At 41.7% G+C, this 27,548-nt stretch overlaps 1 protein-coding gene across 2 annotated transcripts; it reads right to left on the reverse strand.

The window, feature by feature from the left end:
• Positions 1-329: 329 nt before the first annotated feature.
• On the reverse strand, positions 330-27,061 carry PTGER3 (prostaglandin E receptor 3). Of its 2 annotated transcripts, none has more exons than XM_061633420.1 (2): positions 25,993-27,061; positions 330-2,149 (listed from the first exon to the last, which is right to left on the reverse strand). In XM_061633420.1, the coding sequence occupies exons 1-2, from the start codon at positions 26,905-26,907 to the stop codon at positions 1,862-1,864; spliced, it is 1,203 nt and encodes a 400-aa protein (XP_061489404.1). In that variant the 5' UTR covers positions 26,908-27,061; the 3' UTR covers positions 330-1,861. The 2 variants fall into 2 exon arrangements, 1 of the variants encoding a protein (XP_061489404.1); XR_009763576.1 differs by lacking the exon at positions 25,993-27,061 and adding an exon at positions 20,835-21,037 and having other exon boundaries at positions 2,062-2,149.
• Between the last annotated feature and the right edge of the window lie 487 nt (positions 27,062-27,548).

Here is a 27,548-nt window from a genome sequence, read left to right on the forward strand (position 1 = left end):
CCATTGGCAATGCTGGCTGGGGCTGATGGGTGTTTTAGTCAAAGATTGTAGGTTGGGCCACAGGTTCTCCCTGCCTGCCTTAGGGAATGCATGTTGACTCAAATATCCCTATTTATATTAAATGTTTCATCCCAGTCTAAAAGTTTTCTATAATCTAGTGTCTAGGTCAAAAAGTTTTGTTTTTGAAAAGCATTCTTTCTTGGCTTAGATTTCAACTTGTTACTCATAATGAATCATGAAGTAGATGCTGAATAACATCAACATACTGAAAGTCACTTGAAAAGGAAAGTTTTTCTTTTATGGTGCAACTTCTCAATTACTGTTGAAGGTCATTTGTAAATAGAAAACTTTATTATTTAAGCCTTCAAGTTAGAAGAAACAGCCCAACACTTGTACAATGGGAAATAGCTGTTAAAAAGTGTTGCTGAAGCAATTTCACAGATATAAGCTTACGTAACATTTTAAAAAAAGAAAAGCAATAATTGTCTTTTGAAAAATAAAATAAACTGTCTATGTTTGACATTCCCATAACACTTATTGCACCCTGAGCAGGTTATTTCCAGCACATTCAAAGTTAACAAGAGAAATTGTCCATAAAACTGCCCAGCATGGTCACAATAATCACTGGGATGTTTTGCCAGTTAGCCAAGGCATAGGATGTAATTTCTAATAACAGTTTGTTACAAGGCTACAATTTAAATAGATACATAACCTCACATTGTGCAGAAAGAAGTCTGTTTTCTTGCTGTTATAATAAGTATGTGAATTACGTGTATCAATTTATATCCAATTGTAACATGTGGACAAAACCCATGCATTCATGGAGAGGGATCTCCATAGAGCTCTATTAATTCCTGTTCCTCTCTCCTCCCTCCCCAGGAGGGGGAGCCCTAGACTGGGAGGACATACTGTCAAAACGTGGCAATGCAAGTACAAGTAGCATGTGAGCATGGCTCCAGTGAAGAAGAAGACAGCCAGATGACTGAAGGAAATGGCAGTGTCTGTTACTGGGTGCCCAACACTACGCACTCCCAGATGAGTAGAGGAAGGGAGGGTTCTACTGAGATTCCACTAAACCCTGTGAGTGTCTTCTTCCATGTTCATAAACGATCTAGAGTTAGGGGTGAGCACTGAAGTGGCCAAATTTGCTGATGATACACATGCATCCTCTTGAACAACCAAATTACAAGAGCAATTTGCATGAACAAATGAGAATATACAAGTAACAAATTATCATTTGGAAAAGACCTTTAGTGTTTATTGAAGATGAATGAATAATTATTGTGGTTACTCCATGCATTTTACAGGTCTCTTGCTACCTTCACAACTTTAAGGAAAGCAGCCAAACCATTAATACACGATAGCATTTTTGATTCTTCAATCCCCACCCCATCCCTCACTTCTGGAATCAACATGAAAAGTGATAATTGTTCCTTTTCCGTTAAACTGGTATGTAAAAAAGAAGGCTGGAAACAAAAGGAAATATCAGGCAATAATTTTAGAGTCAAACTAATGTACAGTCTTCAATAACTTATTTACCATTGAATCAACATTCACAGTTTCAATTTTTGCAGTTGCAATCCCTAGGGTGTCTTTGGCATACACACAAAAAGTTGCATTCTTAACTATGAATTTTAAAAGACACTGGACTTGTATGTTTCTTAGTTATAGCACTTTAATTTCATTATAAATTAACAGTTTCTGGCAGACAATGAAAATATAACAATCAGCCATTTAAAGTCCACTGAATATATTACTTCCTTGCAATTAAATTACAGAGGGAAATGGGCATAACTTGTATGCCCAAATTCACAGTAAGTTAAAAGATGCTGCAAGGAAAGCTGTTGACATGCAAGCTGCTTCAAGCTGTTGTGTGTCTGATTTTGTCTGATAACATGATGTGCCGCCCTTTCCACCCTTCCTGAGAGCGGCAGGAGATGGCATTTGCTACCTGGCAAAACTTTCGCAGGAGGATCTTCCTAAGCAGCAGGTAAACCCATGGGTCCAAGATCTGATTCAGTGATGCCAAGCGGATAGCGGTTAAGAAGAAATTACACTCTGTCTGCAGTTCTGTGCTTTGGGTTGGGTTGCAGGATTCTCTGCAATGATCCACAGATGTGTGGTTGAACGTCACCTTTAACATCATAATCTAAGAAAACAAGAGGGAAAAATTAGTGCAACAGAGAGAGAATTAATCATTGAGAGATATTCCTTTACATAAAACCATAGCCAATAATATTAAAGTAACTTGATCACATTCCCTGAAGTTACTGTGGCTTAGCTTGCTCCACTACTTGCTTGAGCTGGTCTGTATGTTCCAGTCCTCATTCCTGAAGTTTGCATTTATGGACCCAAAACTGTTACCTGTGCATTTAATTTTATTTATGTCAAGATGTCTCCTAAGGAAGATATAGTTTCCTCCATGCCTTTCCATCACAATTCTTGAGACACACGGCATTTTTTAAAGAGAGTTGACGGGATTATGACAGAAGCATTGTTTTCCCCAATGTAAACATGCCTATTTTTTTGTCCCGTCGTCATCTCTGTTAGAAGCTGAGATTTCTCTGTAAGTTTTTGCAGGTTTCTGAAGCACTACAGAAACAGGCAAACATAAGACAGTCATGGGATGAGTGTGCACACCCTTTCTCTGTCATATTACCATCAACTCTGAAATACATATCTGTTTCCAGCATGAACCAAAACAAGATTTTTTTCCTGACAAGTTGGCAGCGTTACCTTTGAAACCAAGCTGAATTAATGAGCAACAACTTTGCTGTATTTCAGGGATTGTAGATCCACTAAAATTAATGGACCTAAATTGGCAATGCCCCTTTGTTTGACTGAGTCTACTTTGAGTAGGAGTAACATTGGATACTGTAATTTTCCATCACTTCTAAGTCATAAGCGACTGAAGAATGAACAAAACCACCATTCTGTGCCTCTGTTGTACGTCTATTTCCTCACATAATAACCATAAAATGTTATCAACATTTACAACAACTCAGCAATTCGACTCTATTTTATACCACTCAGACAAACATGGGGTACTTTCTGATGAAAGGCAACAAGATATTTATTTTTCCCTGGATTAGCTGGCATTCTTTTTCTGTTTTCCCCCTTGCTAATCTCTCTCTATAAAAACATAGCTGCCTTATATTTTGGTGTCATTTAAAAGGTACTTGATAATTTGCCAGTTTTAAGGTCCATCAGGTTCTGTAACAAAGTATTTTCTATAATTAAATAGTAAAATAAAAACAATATTTCAAGAGCTCATATAGAGTATCTAAAATTCACTTGTAGTTCAATGGTTATGCCCCCAAAGCAGTATATTTTTACAATGAACATATTAAATCTGAATTTTAACTAACATGGGATGAAAACCACTTGGATTCACTAAAAAAAATTGGAATGACCACTCTGCAAACAACACTGAGGTTGTGGGCATGCTAATCGCTTCAAAAGCAGCAAGAATTGTTTTTCTGGCAGCGTTATGAATTGACTCTGCCCTTTGATGGACACACCTCCCTTCCCCACTGCTGACTTCAGACCTTTCAGGACCACCCAGAGCAAAGTGTTGGGCCAATCACTGTCGTTGCTTCAGCATACAGCAAAGCATTCCATTGGCCACACCTGCAGGGCAACGGGTGCATCTACCAATCAATTGCAAAATCTGCCTGAACCTAAATTTTAAAAACCAGGTTTTAGAGTAAAAAGGGGCAGAGTTTTAAGAGTAAAAAGGGGCAGAGCTTGACTAGCTTTGTGTGTCCCCATTTTCAGAAGAGAGAGGTGGAGATGCACTGGAACTGGCACAACAGTAAGTGTCTCTACCTTGAGTCTGGCTGAAAATTATGAAGATTATTTCTATTAAAAGATCTCTCTAGAGACCCAGCTGATATTAGCCTTATTGTTTGGCTGTTCTGCACTATATCATTCCATTGTACAGAGTGTGAGAGCACAGCCATGCCCATTGGCTTCACCCTCACTGTCAACCCATTGGAAAAGGGGAGGATACTCTATATGCAAAGGTTCTCCCGCCCCCAAGTTAGTGGAAATGGCCCCTTTATTCAAAATGATACGTTACTTAGATAGCCAGATCTCATCAGACCATCTACTAAACAATTTGAATATGAGACAGTAAATGAATTATGGTTAGATCTTCAACTAAACCCAATCATTTTGGGATGTATATCTATCCTAAAATTAATCTGTTAATGAAATAGGTCAGTTCAAAGCAACTCACTTAGACACGATCAAATGTTTCTACAGCAAATGCATACTTTTTTTAGTCTGCTCAATCTCTACTCTCTTGCTTATATAGAGAGCAGGCAACAGTAAAATTGTTAGATCTAAATAAGACAACAGAAAGGGTGTTAATTTCTGAAGTACTCAATTTAATTATAAAATACAATTTGCTGAAACACCTTCTAAAATATATCACCTGAATTGTGAAGCAGCTGCAATGAATAAACAGAAAGATTCTTATGTTACATTTCAAAAGACAAGATAATTTATACTTCTCAGGGATTTAAAGTTGTGAAAATATGGCACCACTGTGTGGCCTAAAGGCTCAAAAACGTTTAAATCATTGTATATTGCTACTAAGTCTTGAGAGGACTACTACCACTTCCGTTTGTGCTCTGCATAGCATGGTTACTATACATTGTTCTCTGCAGGTCAATCATAGATCTCTTTTCTAAAAGTGCCAGCGCTTTGTAAGATAGGAAATATGTTGAGATTAGATGCAGTTGGGAATAGCAACAGAACTATTCATATCCTTTTTTGGAAAAGTGAGCTCTGGGGCAAGAGGGAAGAAAGAGACTAAGAATGAGAAAATTTATTATAATTTGGGCTTGTTTAAGAATCCATTAGGTCCATTATTTGGTAATCCTGGGCTGAATCCAGGAAAGGTACGAAGTCCTTCCCCTTCCTTTAGATGTTGATCATGATTCTGGGACTAAGCAGTGCCTGGGTGCATGAGCTCAATCTAGTTAGAGAGGAGGAAAGTTTCTATTGGACCTCATAGTGTCTTCCCCTTCCAAATTTAAACAAAGCAGGTATATTTGCACATTAAAAAATTGGTGCATACAAACTCGGAGCTGAAGCAGTGACACTTGAAAGTGGGAGGGTGAGAGAGAGATTAAACACATGGAAATAATGAGCTATGATGCCAGCCGCCCTTATTGTGTGGATCAGCTTAAGCTGAGGGCTCATCCAGACGACTGCAAAATGTGTGACACGCCCGCTATGTGCGTTCATTATTTTTCGGTCATCCAAATGACGTCTTGCGCTGTTACGCATTTTCACGGGTTAAATCTGCTCCTTGCAATACCGGCAAAAATGCAATTTGCTGTTTAAAATCGGGAATCATCCGCTGTGCCTTCAGGAGTTAGGATGCAATACTGCGGACTTTACAGCTGATGGGCGGTTCTTGGGCGTTTCCCCTTGCCCCTTCTCCTCATTCCAGCCAATCACGTATCTGCACTTTTGCGCATGTGCGAGAATAAGCCTGGGAAAATTGAAGCAATCATCGCAATGGTGGGGTGTTGGGGGGCTGTCTGTAACTACTGCGCAGATGCATTTTATTTTTTGCCAGCCTGCACACTGGGCGGCCGCTCTGGGTGAGATCTGCAATGCACAGCAAGTGAAAAAGGGGGGATGGTCAGTTTCAGCCTGCGTCCGAAAGCCTTGTCAATTTCATTCTATTTGCTGGGGGTTTTGCTTCAAATCAGAAAAGCATACATTCGTTTAAGTGTAATATCGCAAATGCAAACAATAAAAGGGCTACTGGTCGGTTTCAAGCCTGCTCCGGAAAGCTTTGTCAATTTCATTCTCCGTGGGAAGGAAAGGTAGAAGGGGGGTGGTGACACGTTTCTTGCTTTTTTGGAGAAATAAGTGCATTGCCAGCGTGTGTATCTCAAATATCAATAAAGGCAGAAAAGCATACATTCGTTTAAGTGTAATATCGCAAATGCACACAAGAAAAGGGCTTCTGGTCGGTTTCAAGCCTGCTCCGAAAGCTTTGTCAATTTCATTCTCTGTGGAAAGGCAGGCATGAAACCGACCAGCAGCCTTTCCTTCCCAGGCAAGAACTCCTTTACAGCCATATTGTGCTTCGTTGCAAAGGGGGAGAGGAGCATATGTAATATTTTTGCTGACCAATTGGTTGATAGGCGGAGGTTTTAGAGACGGAGCTTGGAAAAAGCGAAAAGAATGTAGGGGTCTTACCGCTGCGTGTGCGGGTGCAAAAAAGCATTTTTTTTAATTGGGAAAGAACAAACTAAAAGGCAAAGTGAGGACTATCAGATGACAAACCGAATATGGAAACCGTGGATTATCCCGCTCCGTTTGGATAAGCCCTGAGTGGTACAAATAACTATTACAGGTTAAGCATAAGTCTGTGCCAGTTCTGGTTGAAAGGAGGTTTTCTTCCCTATATTTTACCAGTGTTCAAATTACAGGGAGCAGAGGGGGCATAGCCACCTTACCTACTACAACAGTTCCCTTAGCTATAGCTTTTAGAAGGCTATGAAGGGCACAATACTTGGGGAGGGGGACTCAGGATTAGGGATCTCATTAAGAGCTTCCCTACATATCATCCTACAATTTGAGTGCTGATGTTTACAGTAAGGAATTGCAAGCCCAAATATGTGGTTGCATAGCTAAACAAGAGGTGGCATGGCCCTCCCCTTTGCCTTTGTCCAGACTGTGTACTGGCTTTTGAGTAACACAGCTGGGCCAAGTATGGGACAGAAAAGCAGCTATGCAAAAAAAAAAAAAAAAAAAATCAGAAGTGGCTCCTAAGCAAGGAACAGACCAGAGTCATATCCTAGCACTGACAGAGTAACAAATCCTACCTATCCCCTGTGCTAATGCTAGGATTCCCTATACTGGACACATAATCTCCAGAGGTTTTCCATCCCATTGGGGGGGGGATGAGATTTTAATCTCTTTCCCATTAATTTCAGTACTCAAATTAATAGTAGTTTTGTTTCCATTTCCCTAGTCTCATTCATCTCAGGTGGCATCCATTGAAAAATGGACTGCCTTCAAGTTGATTCCAACTTATGAGCGACCCTATGAATAGGGTTTTCATGGTAAGCAGTATTCAGAGGGGGTTTACCATTGCCTCCCTCTGAGGCTAAGAGGCAGTGACTGGCCCAAAGTCACCCAGTGATCTTCATGGCTGTATGGGGATTCGAACCCTGGTCTCCCAGGTCATAGTCCAACACCGACTACACCACACTTGCTCTCTGGCATCCATTATGTGGAGATAATTCTTGCTTACTCCCCTGGGTTGGGTTTGGTAAAATGCTTTCAGGCATCATGATTTTTCAATATGTGAAGGCACTGAATTCAGGTTTGATGGGGTAAAGAATTATTTTATGTGAAAAGAAATGTATCAGAAGCACACTTGTGACTGTGTCTCTTTCAGAGTCTGAAGGCAGCAGAGAGAGAGACAGAGAGTGAGAAGGGAGTGTAGCATTGGCTACTGGGATAACTTCAAGTTATTATGGGAATTTCCACTCAGGAGACATCTGGGTTTTGTTCCTCACACAATCAGAAAAAGCGCTTTCTCTCTTTTGTTTTCTTGCTGACATTCACCTCAAATAGATTTCATCCAGCTGTTGACTGAGTGAGGTTGTGACAAGCACAAAAATAAAATATTAACACAAAATCCAGGAAACAGCAATCACAGGAAATGAACAAAAGGTAATTCAGAAGGAAGGGTCTTATCCACATTGCATCTGTTTGCATAAGCACCACTTTAGGTTTCAATGAGATGTAAGTGGGTGCAAAGAGATTTCTGGGAGGAAAGAGTTACGTCAAGATTCAATGTTAGTTTCACTAATATATGTACCTTTCCAACCAGGTGCCTGGGGGAAGCCCGCAAGCAGGACCTGAGTGCAAGAACACTCTCCCCTCCTGAGGCTTCTGGCAACTGGTTTTCAGAAGCATGCTGCCTCTGACTAGGGTGGCAGAGCACAGCCATCACAGCTAGTAGCCATTGATAGCCCTGTCCTCCATGAATTTGTCTAATCTTCTTTTAAAGCCATCCAAGCTGGTGGCCATTACTGCATCTTGTGGGAGCAAATTCCATAGTTTAACTATGCGCTGAGTAAAGAAGTACTTCCTTTTGTCTGTCCTGAATCTTCCAACATTCAGCTTCTTTGAATGTCCACGAGTTCTAGTATTATGAGAGAGGGAGAAGAACTTTTCTCTATCCACTTTCTCAATGCCATGCATAATTTTATACACTTCTATCATGTCTCCTCTGACCCGCCTTTTCTCTAAACTAAAAAGCCCCAAATGCCGCAACCTTTCCTCGTAAGGGAGTCGCTCCATCCCCTTGATCATTCTGGTTGCCCTCTTCTGAACCTTTTCCAACTCTAGAATATCCTTTTTGAGATGAGGCGACCAGAACTGTACACAGTATTCCAAATGCGGCCGCACCATAGATTTATACAATGGCATTATGATATCGGCTGTTTTATTTTCAATACCTTTCCTAATTATCGCTAGCATGGAATTTGCCTTTTTCACAGCTGCCGCACACTGGGTCGACATTTTCATCGTGCTGTCCACTACAACCCCGAGGTCTCTCTCCTGGTCGGTCACCGCCAGTTCAGACCCCATGAGCGTATATGTGAAATTAAGATGTTTTGCTCCAATATGCATAATTTTACACTTGTTTATATTGAATTGCATTTGCCATTTTTCTGCCCATTCACTCAGTTTGGAGAGGTCTTTTTGGAGCTCTTCGCAATCCCTTTTTGTTTTAACAACCCTGAACAATTTAGTGTCGTCAGAAAACTTGGCCACTTCACTGCTCACTCCTAATTCTAGGTCATTAATGAACAAGTTGAAAAGTACAGGTCCCAATACTGATCCTTGACGGACTCCACTTTCTACAGCCCTCCATTGGGAGAACTGTCCGTTTATTCCTACTCTCTGCTTTCTGCTTCTTAACCAATTTCTTATCCACAAGAGGACCTGTCCTCTTATTCCATGACTGCTAAGCTTCCTCAGAAGCCTTTGGTGAGGTACCTTGTCAAACGCTTTTTGAAAGTCTAAGTACACTATGTCCACTGGATCACCTCTATCTATATGCTTGTTGACACTCTCAAAGAATTCTAATAGGTTACTGAGACAGGACTTTCCCTTGCAGAGGCCATGCTGGCTCTGCTTCAGCAAGGCTTGTTCTTCTATGTGCTTAGTTAATCTAGCTTTAATAATACTTTCTACCAGTTTTCCAGGGACAGAAGTTAAGCTAACTGGCCTATAATTTCCGGGATCCCCTCTGGATCCCTTTTTGAAGTTTGGCGTTACATTTGCCACTTTCCAGTCCTCAGGCACGGAGGAGGACCCAAGGGACAAGTTACATATTTTAGTTAGCAGATCAGCAATTTCACATTTGAGTTCTTTGAGAACATGGCTGCAATGAGCTCAATGGGACTTATTGCCAAGTACACATGCACAGGATTCTGTTGTACATTGAATGGTGCAAGTCTATAACCAGTGTAGTTGGTTTTTTTAAAAAGGTTTAAGGCAGTTCTCAAGGCAGCATGGCCAGGTTGGTAATCAGAGAATTCATAGATCTCTGCATATTTTCTTTTCTTCCGATCATTTGATCATTTGCTTCACACACTGAGAATATTATCTAGTAATATTTGCCAAAATCTTCCTCTTCACTATCGCCTGAAAAGCCCATCATGTCCAGCTTATAAATATCTCCTCTTTTCCTGAATGGATATATAAAATAAAGTGGTTAATTTGCTTTTTTTAAAAAAAAAAAGCTGCATCATCTTGTTTTCTCCTTTCTAATCTTTACAGAAGTAAATGCAAATAAATCAACTAGTAATACTTCTGTGATGTATGAGATCCACTCTGTTTTTGCAGGATGGGACAAAAGCCATCTTTTTCTCTGTGCTTTATGGCTTGGTGTTCACAGGCTTTTCAGAGCTACAGATGCATACCGATAAGATGACATCTGTGTTTGAAAATACCAGTGAAAATTAAGGAAATATTATTAAATAAAATAATGCATCCTTTGATAGATTTATTTACTCTTATGCCTATATGGGTAAATACCATTAGCTTGCAGCCTTTAGGGCACAATCCAACCAAAGTTACGCACTTTTAAGGCTGCAGTGCAATAGACATTTACCTGGGGAAAGTCTCACTGAGTTCAATAACTCTTTATGTAAGTAGATATTGTTATGAGTATGGGGGTTGGAATGGATGATTCCTGTGGGTCCCCTTCCAACCTCTGATTTGGAATCCTGTGCCTTGGAATGAGAAACTTGCTCTGCTGGTCAGATGAGTCTCTTTCGTTAAGCTAATAGAGTGGCCAGGTAGGATAATGGGTCTATCAGTTGCGCAGCAACTGATGAATGGGCCAGGAAGATCCTTTTGTCATTGAAACTTTTCAGGAGAGCCTCCCCCCCCCTCCTGGGACCTAGGAGAGGCTTGTGTTTTTAGTTGTGTCGAAGAATTGCTGGGAACTGGAGGCAGGCAGAGAAACTGGCTCTCTGCACCATGGCATTTGGGGTGCCTCTTGCAACACTGATGGGAAAGCGGGATATTGGACTGCTGATCCCTTGAACCCCTCCATCCTAAGCTCAGGTTGGAATGTGTGTAAATAAACCATATTTCATAAAGACACCGCAGTCTCCGCTGACCTTCTTCCCAAAGGAAACCAAACCCTGGATGAGCACAGGGACCCTGGAAATCTCACCACTTGGAGATTGGGGAGGCGCACAACAATATATAGTGTTTTGCTGTTAGTCTCATATATTTCAGTGGGAGATTCTTAAGCATGTTCAGAACTATCCCATTAAACGCAATGGGATGTAACAGCTTGTTCTTGGTTTGCAAGATAGTAATATCAACCAATTGCAGTCTTTCAAATAAATGATTCTTTCCAGTAGGCCAGTATGATTGAATGGATAGAATGTTAGGTTTGGATCAGGAAGATCACAGTTCAAATATCTGCTTAATTATGAAACTCACTGGCCTTGCACGAACATCAGAGTTTAAGTGTTACGTACAAACCAATGCACATAATGAAATCATGACTGGTTTTGTTTTGTTTTCCAAAGAGAAAAGTTATTTCATTGACCCCTCTTGGAGTGCTTATCTCTATTAAAAAAATGAGATTTGTGTGAAACACTCCATCAGGCCCTCAGTCTAATCTACCCTCAGGCTTGATATGAAGGTCAAGCAGATAAAAATGGTGATGCACACAAAACACTGAAATGTGCTCTTTGAGACTGCCTCACATCCATGGAGTTGGGCGTACCTTTTAGTTAGTGCTTTCCAACTCTACGATTCTGGTCTTGCAGTTTAGCTTTTATATCAATTGATATTAATAATGCAGGAAGCTGAGGTAATTGAGCAATATGAAAAATGAACTCTGAACAACAGAATGGGGCTACTTATAAGGAAATCAAAATACTTCACTATTGTATTGGTAACTGAAAACCACATCTGATATGGACGGAACACAGAAAGGTTTGATTGTGGACTGCAGGGATTCCCATGCTGAATTTATGATACATATATGAACAGTTCTCTAAAACTTACCTGGTTAGGAAAAAATAAACAGCAATAGCATGGATTTGACAGAATTGGTAATCCAATATGGTCAGAATACCAGTGCTTATTGAGTGAAGAATGATAATGGAAGCTCATTTCACACATGTAATTAGCACTGTGGCAGGCAATTTAGAACAAAATCGCACAGAAAATGCCCCATGTGGTAAACTACTCACATTAGGTGATTTCCCTAATGGGGAAGGGCTGTAACTCAGTGGTAGAGCATTTGCTTTGTATGCAGAAGGTCCCCGATTCAACCCTTGTCTTGTCCAGGTAGGACTAGGAAAAGCCCATGTCTGAAATCCTGGAGAGATGCAGGCAGTCATTGTAGACAAACTAGGCGGACCAAGACAGTTCCTGTGTTCCCATTCTAAACCCTCTGTTTTGAAGTTCGCATTTTAAGGTGAAACTGCTACTACAGCATACAAAAACAATAGTGAGAATAATTCATTCTACATCTTTTTGGTATTTCATACACAAATCAACAACAACAACAACATATAGATCATTCCCACCTACCGTTCAAGAGAGGTAGCATGGGTGATTGGCCTGATCATGCAAACTCTTCCCCCCACCCAATATAGAAATTACTGTATTCTATTCCTGTTACTTCCTATGAGATCATCTCAGCAACTTGGCTAAACCTCAGTTTCCTCTTTTGCAAAATAAAGCAAACAATCATATCATAGACCACATAAAGGACAAGATAAACTAATGTTTACAGAACCAGCTGGTGGACTTCAGATGTTCTCTAATGGTTGTCAAGACAGATTTGTTCCACCCTATGTGGCTAACTGGAGGTAATACTGACAAAGAAAATGACGGCTTGGACATTTACTAAACATTTCAAATAATATTTTGAAAATATTAATTAATAGCATGACATTTTGATTGATTATTATACATAAAAGAGCCCGCTTGTCCCTTTTAAATGAATGCCATTATTCATCATAATTTCTACATGCTCATTTTCTAAATCTGTCATTTTGTGCTTAAATAAGCCTGTGAATTATGTTAGATCAGGTTTCCTATACACACAGATATACTAAAAATAAAGATATGGTCTCCAAATGGGCAAGCAATGCTATTAGTTATGTCAGCTAAACAGTTACCTCTTCCAAAATATTAAAAAAAACATTTGTTACATTTTCTGGTCCTCCCTGTGATGTGAGTATAAGTAATTTTACCACTTACAAACCACAGCAACCAATACGTAGAACCATCATTGAGCCACGGTCAAAGGGACCAATAATTTATCAATTTTTGCTTACCTATGTATGAAGTTGTTTTTGATTCAGCAGATGTCAAAATGAATCTTATGATGAAGTTAGCTGTGTAAGGCAGCATGCGAGAAAGAAGCACAGCACTGTAGCCTACGGGTCGCTAAACATTTTGAGGTCTTAAGGTGTATATGCAAACCAGAGAACCACGCACATTACCATCTATTCTGTGGGCTACAAAAGCTTCTTTCAAGCCTAATTTCAGCAGGGAAAAGGGTGGGGAAGGAGATCCTGCAGCCCCAGGAAAAACCTGCAGGCATCTCATTGGCAACCCCTCCTGCAGCCCACATTTGGAGCTTCTTTCTCCAACTAGCACATTGATGCTGAAAGGGGACCAAATACTATCTATTATCAAATGGCCATTTTTAGTTTTCAGAACCATTTTAAGGGGTAAGCTGTGTGTCTGCTGCTCAGTCTGTTTCTACTGATGACTGGCAACATCAAGGGCCCTACAAATTATTCGTATGGATGTTTTTCTTTAAACCAGACAGAGGGCTCATGACTACTTTACTCAGTAAAGTAGGGCATATGACCACCCTACAATAGGCAAGTTTTTCAGGCCATTAAGTACTGCCCACACCAGCTGCTGCTGAACTTTTTCAGTCTCAAGACTTCAAACTAAAAGAATCAATGCTTTGACCCTCTCATTTCACATGATAGGCAAGGGTATAGGCCATGATTACAAGCAAGTAGGATAAAGGACCAGATTTCAGGGGGAGGGGGGATACTGGCTGTTAAACATCTTATCTATTTAAATAACTTTTAAAACATTACCCCCTATGTAAGGGGTTGATCACTGTACTCTGCTAGTGAGGGCGTCCTGCATCTTATCGGGAGGTCAATTCTGCACAACATGGGAAGTGGACCTTTGATGTTGTGGCACCGAAACTTTGGAATTAAGATGTTTTTAAGATGATTTAAGATGTTTTTAGTGTTTTGTCTCATTTGCCACCCTGGGCTCCTTCTGGGAGGAAGGGCAGGATAGAAATGTAATAAATAATAATAAATAATAACATAATTAACTCACCCATGTCATGAAGTTTGGTTGTTACGTACTAGGGATTGGGGAGAAATTTGATCAGTTCACATTTAAAGCCAAATTTATCAAATGTGTACTTCTGAAACAATATGAGAACTAAAACACAGACATCCTCTGAAATTTGCACTTATTCAAATGTTGAGATGCAGTTCTCTAATGAAACAATGTTTACAAAAAAATATATGTTAGGGGAAAGTGCGCATAAAAATGAATATATTAGTGACGAGAACATACAAAAATGCATTAAATTAGAAGAAATCACTTGCAAAAATATGCATTAGTTAAAACTGCATACAAAAATGTGTTCATTAGGAGAAATTCACACTAGAATGATGAAAACATTTAATGAGTGTTTTTTTAAAAAAATGCAAATTGCTGCAGAAATGTAGAGAACTGAATTTAAGATTGGAAAAATGACAAACTGAAATTGATAGATCGTTCAGTTCCTATTACACATTCTTTATGAACAGGTCACTGTTGAGATCTGTATTTTTCTGTACTTCATTTGCATCTGGTCTCACTTTTAGGGCCCAGGATGTAACAGAAGGGACAAAGCCACTCTTTGGTTATGAACCTAAAGGAGGCTGTCGTATTTATGTATCTGAACATAGCACAAATATCTGGCATACCTAATATATGTCAGCGTGTAAAAATTCATACTAACCACAAGGCAATGAACATAAGAAGAGTCTTGCTGGATCAGACCAAAGGCCCATTTGGTTCAGCAACCTGTTATCACAGTGGCCAACCACATGTCTATGGAAAGCTCACAAGCAGAACATGGATGGCAACAGCACTCTCCCCGCTTGAGATTCCCAGAAACTGATATTTAGAGGACGTCTTACACTGGCTGATTTCCAAGCCTTACATGAAGAAGTAATACAGTGAAAAGACTTTTCCAGCACAATGAATCCCAACACCATTTGAGTCTATCTAGCAGAGATGGGGAACCTGTGGCCCTCCAGATATTATTGGGCTACAACTTCCATCAGCCTCATCCAGCTTGGCCAGTGGTCATGGCTGATGAGTGCTGAGTGCAGCAACTTCTGGAGGGCCACAGGTTGGTCACTGCCGCTCAATAGGATATCCTTCTGATCTTCTTCAAGAAAAGACCAAGACTACTTATGTCAAACCCCTACACCTGCATTTCCAGTTATCTTTCAAACATCATTTAATATGCTTGATAAAAGTGCTTAAATCTAATCCAATAGTTGGCAAATAGTTTAGTAACATCAATTCCATCATATTCATTAGTTCTGCACGCTAAACCCTTTGGAAAATTAGGGTTGTAACACAGTTTGGTCAACTGGCAAATGTGATTAATTTATCAAAAACCCTATGAGTAACTTTTAAAACTTTTTAGACCAAAGATAAAAAACCCACAAGAACTAACAAGTAGCCCTCCCCACTTCTCTCACCCACAGTAGTGTAGTGGCAAATTCAGAAGTGCAGGGACCCAGCCACGCTCCCTTTCTACTGTCCATCGTCTCCTTTATTCTCTGTGTCATCTCTGGGTCCACAGTACACTATGACAGACATTCCTAAGAGCCAATCATAATGAAAAGGGAGCGTGTATGTTAGCTACTGAAAAGAGGATTTTCAGTACAGTAGCTGACTCACCTGCTCTCACTCTGATTGGCAATGACCAAGGCTCTGACAAGGACTCTTCTCAGTGGGTAACACTTCCCTTTCATGATGATTAGCTTGTATATAGGGTTCTGGCTGGAACCCTGCTCCCAAAAAAGCAAGGGGTCTACAACCCCCTCAACCCCAGATGACTACACCCCTGCTCACCCATGAGGGAAAGTGCAAAATGGTGCTGGCTGTGACAAGTGTGTGTGTGCGTGTGTGTGTCTCATCTAAAAACAATGCACACCCTTTTCTTCAAAGAGTCATTTTAATATGTAAATGTATGCAGAATTCATTCACAAAGCCAACTGACAAAAAAGATCATATGCTTAATCAACTAAGATTTAAATCATTTTATAGAAGCTCTATGGAAATTTTTTTGTAATCTCTGTGATGCACGTTTATTCTGAAATTTAATACGTCCAAGTCATCTGTTGCTATCATCTGATTTATTACCCCTTGCTTATTTCAGCCACTTCTTCACTTTACAAACCACTCATTTACCCAAGAATCTCCCTGGGCCAATCTAGATGTGAGCCCAGAGCCTGGAAGATTACTTTTAAAAAGTAATAAATTACAGTTATAGTTACATGGCCCAAAAAAGTAGTAGTTACTGTTACAATTACAATTGCTCTGAAAGTAACTAATTACTTTACTTTTACTCAAAAGTAATCACTACAATTACATTTTAGTTCCTTTTAAAAAAATGCCTACAAGGTGCTGGCCTTGGCTGCTGCACATCTAAGTAGCCTAAAACAACATTGAAAACAAGAACACACACACAGAGGGTAGTAGAATATTTTTTTTTATCTGTAAGATTAACAGAATCTCACATCCTCCCACCCCACCTCCAGCAATGGTGATACCCCAACACACATATAATTCACTTGAAATGCTGCTTTTACAATACATTTCTGTTATGTTTCAAAAGAACAGGATGCTCAAAGAGCACATCAGACAAAATCTGCTCTGGGCCAGGACAAATCACCCCAGGAAAGAGGAGGGTGTCCTCTACAAGATGCCAGTACGTCCCACCTGGCCCACAAGGTTTGCTGGGTGCAGGGCAGGGATAAGGGCATCTATCCAAAATTGCACAACCAAAATTGACAAAAAGATGCAGAAAAAAATAAGAAACTGAGGGTGCCCACCCCACAATCTGCTCTGGGCCAGGATAAATCATACACCCAAGGAAAGTGGAGGATATCTTCTACAAGATGCCAATGCTTCCCACCTAGCCCAGAGTTTCTGTTCGATTCAGGGCGTGTATAAGAGCATCTATGCACAACCAAAAGAGACAAAAAGCAAAGCAAAGAATAAATATTTGGGGGTGTTCACCACAAAATCTTCTCTGGGCCAAGATAAATCAGACACCTCAGAAAATGATAGGGTGTCTTCTATGCTATGCCAGTGCTTATGGCCAGTGCTTATGATCTATGTGGATTTTTAAAAAAATTATTGGTCTTCCCTGTTACTTACTTTGTTATAGCTCAATTATTACTATTATTTTTAAAAGCCATTGATGTTGGTGACAGAAGGACTTGCTGCAGGGTCAACAAACAATGATTTCTTGAACATGTAATTTCATAGATGATACTCTAAAGCAGCCTTTCCCAACCAGTGTGCCTCCAGATGTTGTTGGACCACAACTCCCATCAGCCTCAGCCAGCATTGCCAATGGCTGAGGCTGATGGGAGTTGTGGTCCAACAACATCTGGAGGCACACCGGTTGGGAAAGGCTGCTCTAAAGTATGCATGGATGGCATCTCATAGAACACACTCTCCCAGATGCATGGAAGTATGATAGGTGGTGCCCCAAATCATCTTTTAGGATGGGCACTCCCGTTTCTGATTTTCTTTCCTCTACATATTCACTATTTTTCTAATACATATATGCCCTTGTTTGTAGCATACATACAAAAGAAGCTCTGAACTGGGTAGGAACCCTCTCCTGCATGCATGGATGTATGACTTGAAGTGGCCAAAGCATGTTTTGGGGTGGGAATCCGCAGTTCCTTATATACGTTCTACATTGCTTGTTGTGCATAGATGCACATATCTGTTTCATGTGTCCACAAGAAAATCCATTCTGGGCAGGATGCAGTGGCATCTCGTTGAGGACACTCTCTCCTTTGCTCAGGTGAATGATGTTTCATGGCCCACAGCAGATTTTGGAGTGGTCACCCCAAATTACATATTTTTCTCTACTTACTCTTCATTATTTTAGTTCTGCACAGATGACCTTATGGGTGCCCTGCACCCAGCAGAACCTATAGGCCCTCCCCCTTCCTGGGATGTGTGATTTGTCACGGCAGCAGGGATGTAGTTGTCCAGTAAGTTGCCCCTTACTTTTTTGGGAGCAGTGTCCCTATGTCACCAGCATCATATGAGCTGATTGGCATGAAAGGGGAGTGTGTTAGCCACTGAGAAGAGTCTTCTAATATGCTTCCTTGTCATTTCCTGCTGATTGGAGCCAATCAGAGTGAAAGGAGGTGAGTCACCCACTGAGAAGACTCTTTTCAGTAGCTAATACTCTCCCCTTTCATACTGATCGTCTCCTAGGAACATCAGTTGTTATGGGAGTAGGCATTAACAAGGACCTCATTCTCATCCCAGGAGCAAAATAAGGGGAGAGGGGGGTCTGGCTGTGGCTGATACTATCATGAAGGGACCTTGCACATCTGAATTTGCCACTATACTACTGCCTGGCACAGTGCAGATTTTTGGGTGGGCACCCCCAGTTCCTTATTGTTTTCTGCATATTTTTGTCGCTTTGGGTTGTACATATATTATTATTATTATTATTATCTAAAATTTATTAGACGCCTATCTGGCAGGTGAAATCTGTCACTCTAGGCGACGTACAACAAAAATGAAATACATATCAAAATACAAATTACAGCCTACTAAAACAGATTATAGTATATAAATAAAACAACGTAAATATCAAAATGAATTTTGATCAGCCAATCCACATCCAACACTGACTGGCTATAACAGATATCCCCACCAACTTAATCAAAAAGCCAGGTCTTCAGCTGCTTCCGAAAACATAGAAGTGATGGAGCTAGGCGGATGGCCACTGGCAGGGTATTCCATAATAGGGGAGCTGCAATGGAAAAGGCTTTGGACCTAGTGCCGGCTAGTTTAGCCACTCTAATTGAAGGAACCAGGAGAGATCTAGCTGCTGATGATCTGGTACGACCCCCTTCTCCAAGAAGAGAAAGTTTATTCTTCAAGTAAATCGGACCAGCATCAAAAAAAGACTTAAAAGTTATAACCAGTATATATGCCCTTATCCCTGCCCTGAACCCAGCAAAAGCTATGGGCCAGGCAGGACACACTGGCATCTTGTAGAAGACACCCTCCCCTTCCCTGGGGGGTATGAGTTGTCCTGGCCCAGAACAGACTATGGGGTGGGAACACTCAGTTACTTATTTTTTATGATTTTATGACATCATTATGCATTTATGAGCATTTCAGAAGCCTGATAATTTTGATTGAATAAATTTGTTGTTATTCTTGACGGGGAGACTCCCCAGATCACCGCGACATATGATATGGGGTACATATATTTTGTACATATATTTTGGGGTTTAGAGACATGTTAACTATGGCTTGGAGTTACTGTCGCTGTGAACTTGGAACTGGGAACTAGGAACCAACTTCAGCATCATTATGTTATCTGAGACTGATGGGAGTTGTAGTCCAACAACATCTGGAGGGCACTATGTTGAAGACCCAACTGTCTTCCCACCTACCCATCTGTTTCAAATACATCCAGAAAAGTATATCTCTTAAATTCTATGTCTGACAGTGCGTTCCTTTCAGAGGTAAAAATTAATCTGCAATCCTATATACTTATCCATTTAACCCAATGAGGTTTAATTTGGAGCATATATATATAGGACTGGACTCTACCAGAATACATTTCAGGGACTATACTTTATTAATGCTGTACCAACTACAACTACCAACTGCTGCTTATGTACATATATTGTCTCAGCCTAAGCTACCTCACAGGGTTGTTGCAAAGATAAACGGGGGGAGGGAATGGCAATGGTCATGGCATTCACAAATCAAAAATAAATCTGGGAAGGGGGGTACACACAAGTAATAAGATGTCTGACAGATAGAATGTTAACAGGTGAAGCTTTCTCCATAATTGTATTTCCATACAAAAAAGGCTTACTCCATTTAATTTCTACCTGCCCACAGCTGTCCATAAGAGCCTGATCTCCTGCAATGCCACCCCTAAACCATGCAAAGAACTCAAGTTAAAAAATAAATACCACAGAATTTGGGCATTTTTTTTTAATAAAAGAATATCTGTAACAGTAAGAAATACGACATTCTCAGGCAAAAAGAAGTTATGAGACAGTAGACATAAAAACCCACACACAAAGCATTGACAAAGAGCAACAAAAATACTCTGAGCATGAGCATTTTCACATTTTAAATTTTTACTCATCATTGTTTTTGCTTATTTATTGACTTGGGACAGTCCCTAACTCTCAGCCTAACCTACTTCACAGGGCTGTTGTGAAGATACAGAAGGCAGAATTAAAATGGGAGAAAAAGGAAACTAAGGCTGCAATTCAATACATGTCTACTCAGAAGTAAGCTTTATTGGGTTCACTGGGACTTACTCCCAGGTAAGTGTGTACTCAATACACACTTGCCTGAGAGTAAATCCCATTAAACTCAGTGGGACTTACTTCTGAGTAGACATGTATTGAATTGCAGGTTAGTCCTTGTATTACATGCATCAAATTTTACTTGCCTTAACCAGATTGATGCATCTTTGTGCTATAAAGGGTCATATTTTTCTCTCCCCCCCTGCAAATTGGTACAGCTTCATCCAGTCCTCATGTTGCCTAATTAGTGCAATCCAATACCCAATTTGATTTACCTGGGAGTAAGCTGCATTAAACATACAGAGACTTACTTCTGAGTAGACTGGTATATATTGTACTGTAAGTCAGCTATACAGTCATTTTTAACAAGTGCCTGTTTGGAACTCTTTGTTTTTGCCATGGGGAGAAGGATTTACACAAAAGAGCTTCCAGGGAATATCTTCCTTACACGACGAAGATGCATTCTGCTTGTTAGGAAAAGGAAGGGCAGGAAACAAAGCAGCAGCTCTTTAGGACTCTGCTGCAACTTCTGCCTGCCACCCTGAAGCCCTTTTGGCTCTGCTCTGCTCTCTCCATTGGTAAGAGAGGGAGCTTTGCGCACCAAACACACACACACAAGCTTTGCACGCCAAACACACACACATTGTTGTCTCTCACCTCTGCAGCCAGTTCTTCATGCCCATTTTACTAATGCCTCCTTGCTCTCCAGCTCTTTTCTCCCCCACTCCATTTTTAAAACAATTGTTTTCTCAATCCCGTTTCGCTCCTCACCTCCTCTCTCGTCATACAGAAGCCCAATTGGAAGCACATTGTTTTTATCCACAAATCAGAGGAGCCGAAGACTTCCCCTGCTCCCCCCCCCTAACATCGCTGGAAACATTAAAGTTACAGCTCAAAAGTAATGAAGTTACTCCTCGTTCTATTACCAGCAAAATGTAACGAAGTTACCCATTCATTACTCATAAAAGTAGTGAATTACAAGTAACTCGTTAATTCTGATGAATTACTTCCAAGCTCTGTGTGAGCCTAGGGTCCCCTCTGTTCATTTTACTTGGAGGGTTGTTTTTAAAACAATATAAATAGAATCAGTTTGGTTTGGGTGTGTGCTTCTGAGAGAGAGATGAGTGCAGGGATCAAATCCGGTGAGGAGACATTTAACCCTTCCTTTTTTCTGTGTATAGTTTATCAGGGTTTTTACATTATTACAATAAAAACAGTAGAAACCCTTATTCTCTCCCAGCTCCCTTATCTCTCTCTGCTCTCATACCTCCCCTTTTCCCCAATGTTCAGTTGTTTGGTGTGTTATGTAGTGTTCAGGTTCATATGCTCAGATAAGAGTTAAGGTAAAGGACACATCATGAGAAGACATGATTCACTAGAAAAGACAATAATGCTGGGAAAAACAGAAGGGAGTAGAAAAAGAGGAAGGCCAAACAAGAGATGGATTGATTCCATAAAGGAAGCCACAGACCTGAACTTACAAGATCTGAACAGGGTGGTTCTTGACAGATGCTCTTGGAGGTTGCTGATTCATAGGGTCGCCATAAGTCGCAGTCGACTTGGAGGCACATAACAACAACAACAACAAAGGACTGTCAGTGTTCTGTTGGAGTCCCAGATTAACAGCTGTTGGGTTGGAGCAGTCTTGATGAAAATCCCTTCTCTGAAGCTGGGGATTTCCTTCCAATGCAAAACACATCTTCAGAAGAAAGATTGTCCTCAGAATTGCAGCAGGAGAAAAAAGGGTTAACTCCCCTGTCATGCCTGCTGTGATCCACACAATTGTCACCCCCTCCCCCATCTGATTCTATTTACATTTTTCCTCCCCATCTGATTCTATTTACATTTTTCCTCCCCATCTGATTCTATTTACATTTTTTTTTAAAAAAAATGCTGCCTGTTAAATGCATATCAATACCACTTGTGTTTCCTTAAATATGCCATGCCTACCTGAGTTCAAAAGGGTTTTATCTCAAAAAGAGGGACACAAAAAGCAGTTAGTGGTATGCCAACGGAAGGAGGAAGTCGAATCTCCGGTAAAAGGGGTCGAGGTCCACTCAGCATTCCATCCTTCCGTGGTCAGTAAAATGAGTACCCGGCATATGCTGGGCGGTAAAGAAAGGCCGGGGAAGGAACTGGCAATCCCACCCCATATATACGTTCTGCCAGGTAAACGTCGCAAGACATCACCCTAAGAGTCGGAAATGACTCGCACTACAAGTGTGGGGACACCTTTACCTTTTGCCATAATAAAATACAGATGTGTTATCAGAAATCCTTATTACAGCAGCATAAACTATATATGAAAAACTTGGTTATATGGCAAGGGAATATGCCCAAAGTGACGCACTTGTCCTTAGGTGTTTAAGAGGCAATTGCCACAAGATCTTCCCAAACCAGGAACTCCTTGATAAGTGAGAAAGCCTTCATCACCTCAGATTAGAAACTGGCTGCAAAGGCAGACAATCACCCTAGACATATTGGGTATGTGGACGTAGACACCGGTAGATAGAGCAGACATCTCTATATGGAAACTGTGCGTGCATGGATGCTGTTTGCTTGATCTCCAAGGTTGATATGGGAGCTAGGGCTGTGCATATGTAGATTTGCCAGATCACTATCAGTCTGTTCAGTAAGGGAAATGGAAAGCTTAGATTAAGTCACTTCTCACCATTCTCTGCTTTGACAAACATCTGCTTGGGGTAATTGCCACAAATCTGGGTGGCTTACACAAGAACAAGGTTTTGCGAAGCTGGGTATGATCATCATTGCCCTTAGTTACACCCAAAAGTGTACACTCAGCTATCTATGTAGGGCTTCATGCACAAAGCTAAACAAGACAACCAGTGTGCTGTAGTGATTAAGAATGTCAGAGTAGGATTCAGTACACATGGGCTCATCCATGAGGCTCACTGAACAGCCTTGGCCCAGTCACTATCCCTTAGTCCAGGGATGGGGAATCTGTGGCCCTCCAGATGTTGCTGGACTACAACTCCCATCATTCTTGGCCATTCTGTCTGGGGTTGAAATCCAACAACATCTGAGACAGTCACAGGTTCCCCTTCATTGTCTCAGCCTAACCTTTATTTCTATTAATTTATTTACTTTCTTACATTTATATCCCACCTATGCTGCAGCAGCATCATAAAGCTAAAAAGGGTGGCGGAGAAAGAACCATGTCTTCTGCCCAGATCATCTCGGGACAAGGCAAGCTAGCAAAGTAATAAATACAGGCAAATAAATACAACACACACTACTAGTCATAAGTGGCAAGGGAATAGCAGTGGTGACATTTTGTTCTTCTTGCTCATCTAAACATCCCCCAGCAGCTATTTTTTCCCTTTTTCTACTGTCATTGGTGGCAACAACTCCTTTTGGAGTTTAAGCAATGAAAATTCAGCCCTCTCTTTGTGCTGTACTGGGGGGGGGGAGAAAAATATTTGGCTTAACAGTGATTATATTTACTGGACTGCATAAACAGACTAAAGAAAGACTTCAAGGCTGAAACATCTATTTGCTTGGCTAGCCTAATGTAGAACTAAAGTGCAGTCAAACTAAATCTGATGGCGACAAACTCATGTATCAGAATCAGGCAGTGTACACTGATTTCATAGAAAAGAAGAATTGGAAGGAGCCTATAAGGCCATCAAGTACAACCCCCTGCTCGATTTCTATAAAGGGGGGATTTAAAATCCATGAGTGCGGTGCATGACCATGGTGTCTCTCTCTCCCCCACACTATTTTTCTCCTGATGAGGTTATGAGACCAAAAATAACCTGTTTGGAGTTGATAAGAGTTGAGGGTTAAGTAGTTTTATTTGATCATTATCAGTCAAATGTATATCCTGCCTTTCAACCAAATGGTGCTCAAAGTGGCTTAATGGCAATAATGTGCAAAGTAAAACACAAAAGAGTCATATGCATGAAAACAAGATAGATAAAACACATCTATAAAATCAGTAAAGCTGATAAACCCAGCAACCAGTTAAACCAATTGCAGCATACTTACAAATGGCCAGAACATAACAAGTCCATTTATGAAGCCGAAGACCAGTCCGAATATAACAGTTTTGCCTGTCATTTGGGTGGGATAAGGAGAAGGTTTCAGTACCCCCTCCTTTCTTCCACCCCTGCGACACTTGAAGTTGCTGCACCCCTTCTTTTACAGGAAACAGCTGCAATCACACCACCTTAACTTCTAGGTTGCCCTAGGGATTCTGTCACAGAGGATGGCAACTGATCTGTGTCACTACCTGGCACTCACACACTCCCCCAAGTTCTTCTAGTTTATCAAAAGGGCTATAAGTCAACCGGGTACTCCATGTTAACTGAAGCTCTGAGTTCTTATACTTGGGTGATTGAAAACATGCACACTTTTTTTAAACAGCTAGAATTAGTCCTGTACATTCTCTGTGTCTTATCCTCTCTATACAGAGAACTAAGAAACAGAGGGTCACTCCTGTTTTTCTGGACAGCTAAAGGTAGTTGATAGCTCTCAGTGGTAGAACATATGTTCTGCATACAGAAAGTCCCCAACAGAATCTCTGCCATTTCCACTTTAAAGGTACAGGCTGCAAGTGATATGAAAGATATCGGAAATCAGCTGTCAGTCAGAGTGGGAAATATTGGGCAAAATGAACAGGTAGCCTGACCTGGTTTAAGGCAGCTTTGCTATGAGAGAAGGATGCTTGTGGTGTGTACATTCATCCTCCATTCACCTCTGCTGAAAAAGCTTTTTAGATTGCTTCACATGCCTGAAGAACCCATTTGACCAGAAACACCAGTGGGACAAAAGAAACGCGTGTGTCAGTCTCTCTCAAGCCACTTCCAACTTTCTTTAAAACTATAGTTCACCTCTAGCCTGGTGCAGCCAAGAATATGCAGAGTATTCATCTCTTCAAAGGACTTTAAGAAATTGGAAGGTAGGAGAGAAATTTTCCATATGAAATACCTGCACAAAGTGCGTAGCATAAAATCCACTCATGAGCTCCAGCTAAGCTTTGTCAGAATGGGATCTCTCTCTCTCTCTCTTTGGCCCACTCACTTTCTAGCATTAAGATAAAACTTGGAACATTTGGTAGAAGTGATCTGCTGTCATCAGTGGGCAGAAAGTAGGAGCTCGATACCCTTGTGTTGCTTATTTTTCCTCCTGGCTTCTCTTTGTGGTCAGCAGGGGTGTACTTATCTGAGGTCTTGGCGGGAACTTACACTCGTTACTTTTTTGGGAGCAGGGTCCCAGCAGAGTCCCTATGTCTCCAAAATCCTACCAGCCAATCAACATGAAAGGGGAGTGTGTTGGCCACTGAGAAGAGTCTTCTAACATGCTTGCTTGTCCTTTCCTGCTGATTGGAGCCAATCAGAGTGAAAGGAGGTGAGTCAGCCTCTGAGAAGACTCTTCTTAGTAGGGAACACTCTCCCTTTTCATGATGGTTGGCTCCTAGTGACTTCTGTTGTTGTGGCAGAAGGCAATAACACTACCCAGTAACAAAAAAAGGAGGGGCATAGCTGTTACTATCATGAAGGGACCCTGACTTCTGAATTTGCAACTATAATACTAGTTCTCAGATATTCTGAATTTTGGGCAAAGGTTCTGCAGACTGGAACATTATGGGTTGATTTACATTTACCCAAAATGAATGGTTTGCATATATTTTATTTTGAGCACATATTTTTTAAAGTTCTCTTTGTGCAGCTCATTCTCCCCACCCCCAAAGAGGGTGACAAGGCAGTCACCTAGTCTATTGCGAAGTCAGTCAGACCCCCACATGTTCACACCCACCCACTAACCCACCCACACATACAGATTGGCAACCTACCAAGAGTGGGGACCAGCAGGCAAAGAGAACACACATGATCCCCAGTAGCTGGATCAAAGTTTCCATGGTAATTCTGCCCCACTGCCTCCTGGGCTGAGATGCTGAGCTTTTGGATTGACACCGACACACCAAGGCAACAATGGTCGCCATGTTGCACACCACGGTGATGGCGAGGGAGAAGAGGCCCAAGAAAGCAAACGTCGACGCAAAGATGACATTGCCCACCCTGGAACCTTCACGATCCTTTGTGCTGATGAAGCACCAAGTGCCCGGCCACTGGAGGGTGTACTTCCCAACACCAACAACGGGCAAGAAAGCAAAGGCAAAGACAGACAGCCACACGCTGAGGAGGACCGACTTGGTCACCCTGGTCTTCATATGGCCAGAGTACCAGTGGGGAGCTCGGATGGCCAAGGTCCTCTCGATGGCCATGGCGCTGGCAATGAAGAGGGGGCAGAGCCCAAAGACAGTCATGCTCAAGCCAAAGAAGGTGCACAGGTGCAGGGAAGGGTCAACCACTAGCCACTTCCTGTCCGCAGAATAGACTGAGATGACAATAGGGCTGGTCAAGAGCTGCCCCGTCAGATCCGTCAAGGCCAGGGACCCGATGCAGAGCAAGAAAGACTTCTTTCGCTGGTTCTCCCTCTTGTGGTAGGCTCGGTACACCAGCAGCATGGCCAGCCCATTGCCCACCATGCCCGTGATCATCATGGTCAGAGGGAAGACCACCGAGACGGAGCCGCACTCCGCCGGGGCGGAACTGGCGTTGCCCTTCTCCTTGGCCACGGCGGGGCTCAGGAGAGCCATGGGCGTGGAGTTGAGTCGCCCTTCGTAGCAAGTCATGTTGCTTGCTGCTGGGAAGGCAAAAGGACCGGCCATGGCACCAGGAGCGGGCGGGGAGCGATATATCTCCATCCCATCGTGGTGCGCCTGGAGCCGGCGGGCGACAGTGGGCAAGCGAGCGAGCCGCCGCTCATTTTAAAGGCAAAGGAGGCGGACCCTGCAGGCGAATCAGCTCCATCGATCAATTCCAGGCAGGGGGGCGGGTCTGCCTGCTTTCCGAGCACCGGAAGCGGGCGAGAACGCGGGATGGCTCGACCTTCTGCAGGTGCTCAGTGCGAGCAGTTTGGCTTTCTTCCTGCCCTTGAAACAATGGAGCGGATCCCGCTTTGAACTCGAGGGAGATGACGCCGCCGCTAGAAACAGGGAAGGAGTGGTGTGAAGCCCCGTCCCGTGGATCTTCCATCTGCCAGGCTCCGCGGCGAAGTCTGCCGATTCGAATCCTACCACCAACATTACGGGCACAGCCACATCTGCCCTATGGTTATAGTTCTGTTCTTTATCTTGGATCTGCCCTTAGAAGGCGAAGGGGTAGGGCGAAGCTAATTTGCTAATTTCCACCGCTCGTTTATACACCCACTCGCCATTTTTCTTCATCAGTGAATGACTAGATTAATTGGTTAGGAAGCGTGGCTTCTCACTGCAGCTGCAAACCAGTAAAAGAAACCTGACAATCGCAGTTTGAGATGGAAAACGAGGAAGAAAAATATTATTCA

Source organism: Rhineura floridana, chromosome 6 (genome assembly GCF_030035675.1).
Source record: "Rhineura floridana isolate rRhiFlo1 chromosome 6, rRhiFlo1.hap2, whole genome shotgun sequence".
In the NCBI taxonomy this organism is placed as follows: Eukaryota; Metazoa; Chordata; class Lepidosauria; order Squamata; family Rhineuridae; genus Rhineura; species Rhineura floridana.

Excerpts from the sequence above, each read along its gene's own strand:
- PTGER3 (XM_061633420.1), bottom strand. The coding sequence starts at position 26,907 with ATGGAGATATATCGCTCCCCGCCCGCTCCTGGTGCCATGGCCGGTCCT. Across the intron at positions 2,150-25,992 it reads CCTGCTGGTCCCCACTCTTG|ATTATGATGTTAAAGGTGAC; the intron begins GTAGGTTGCCAA and ends TTGTTTTCTTAG.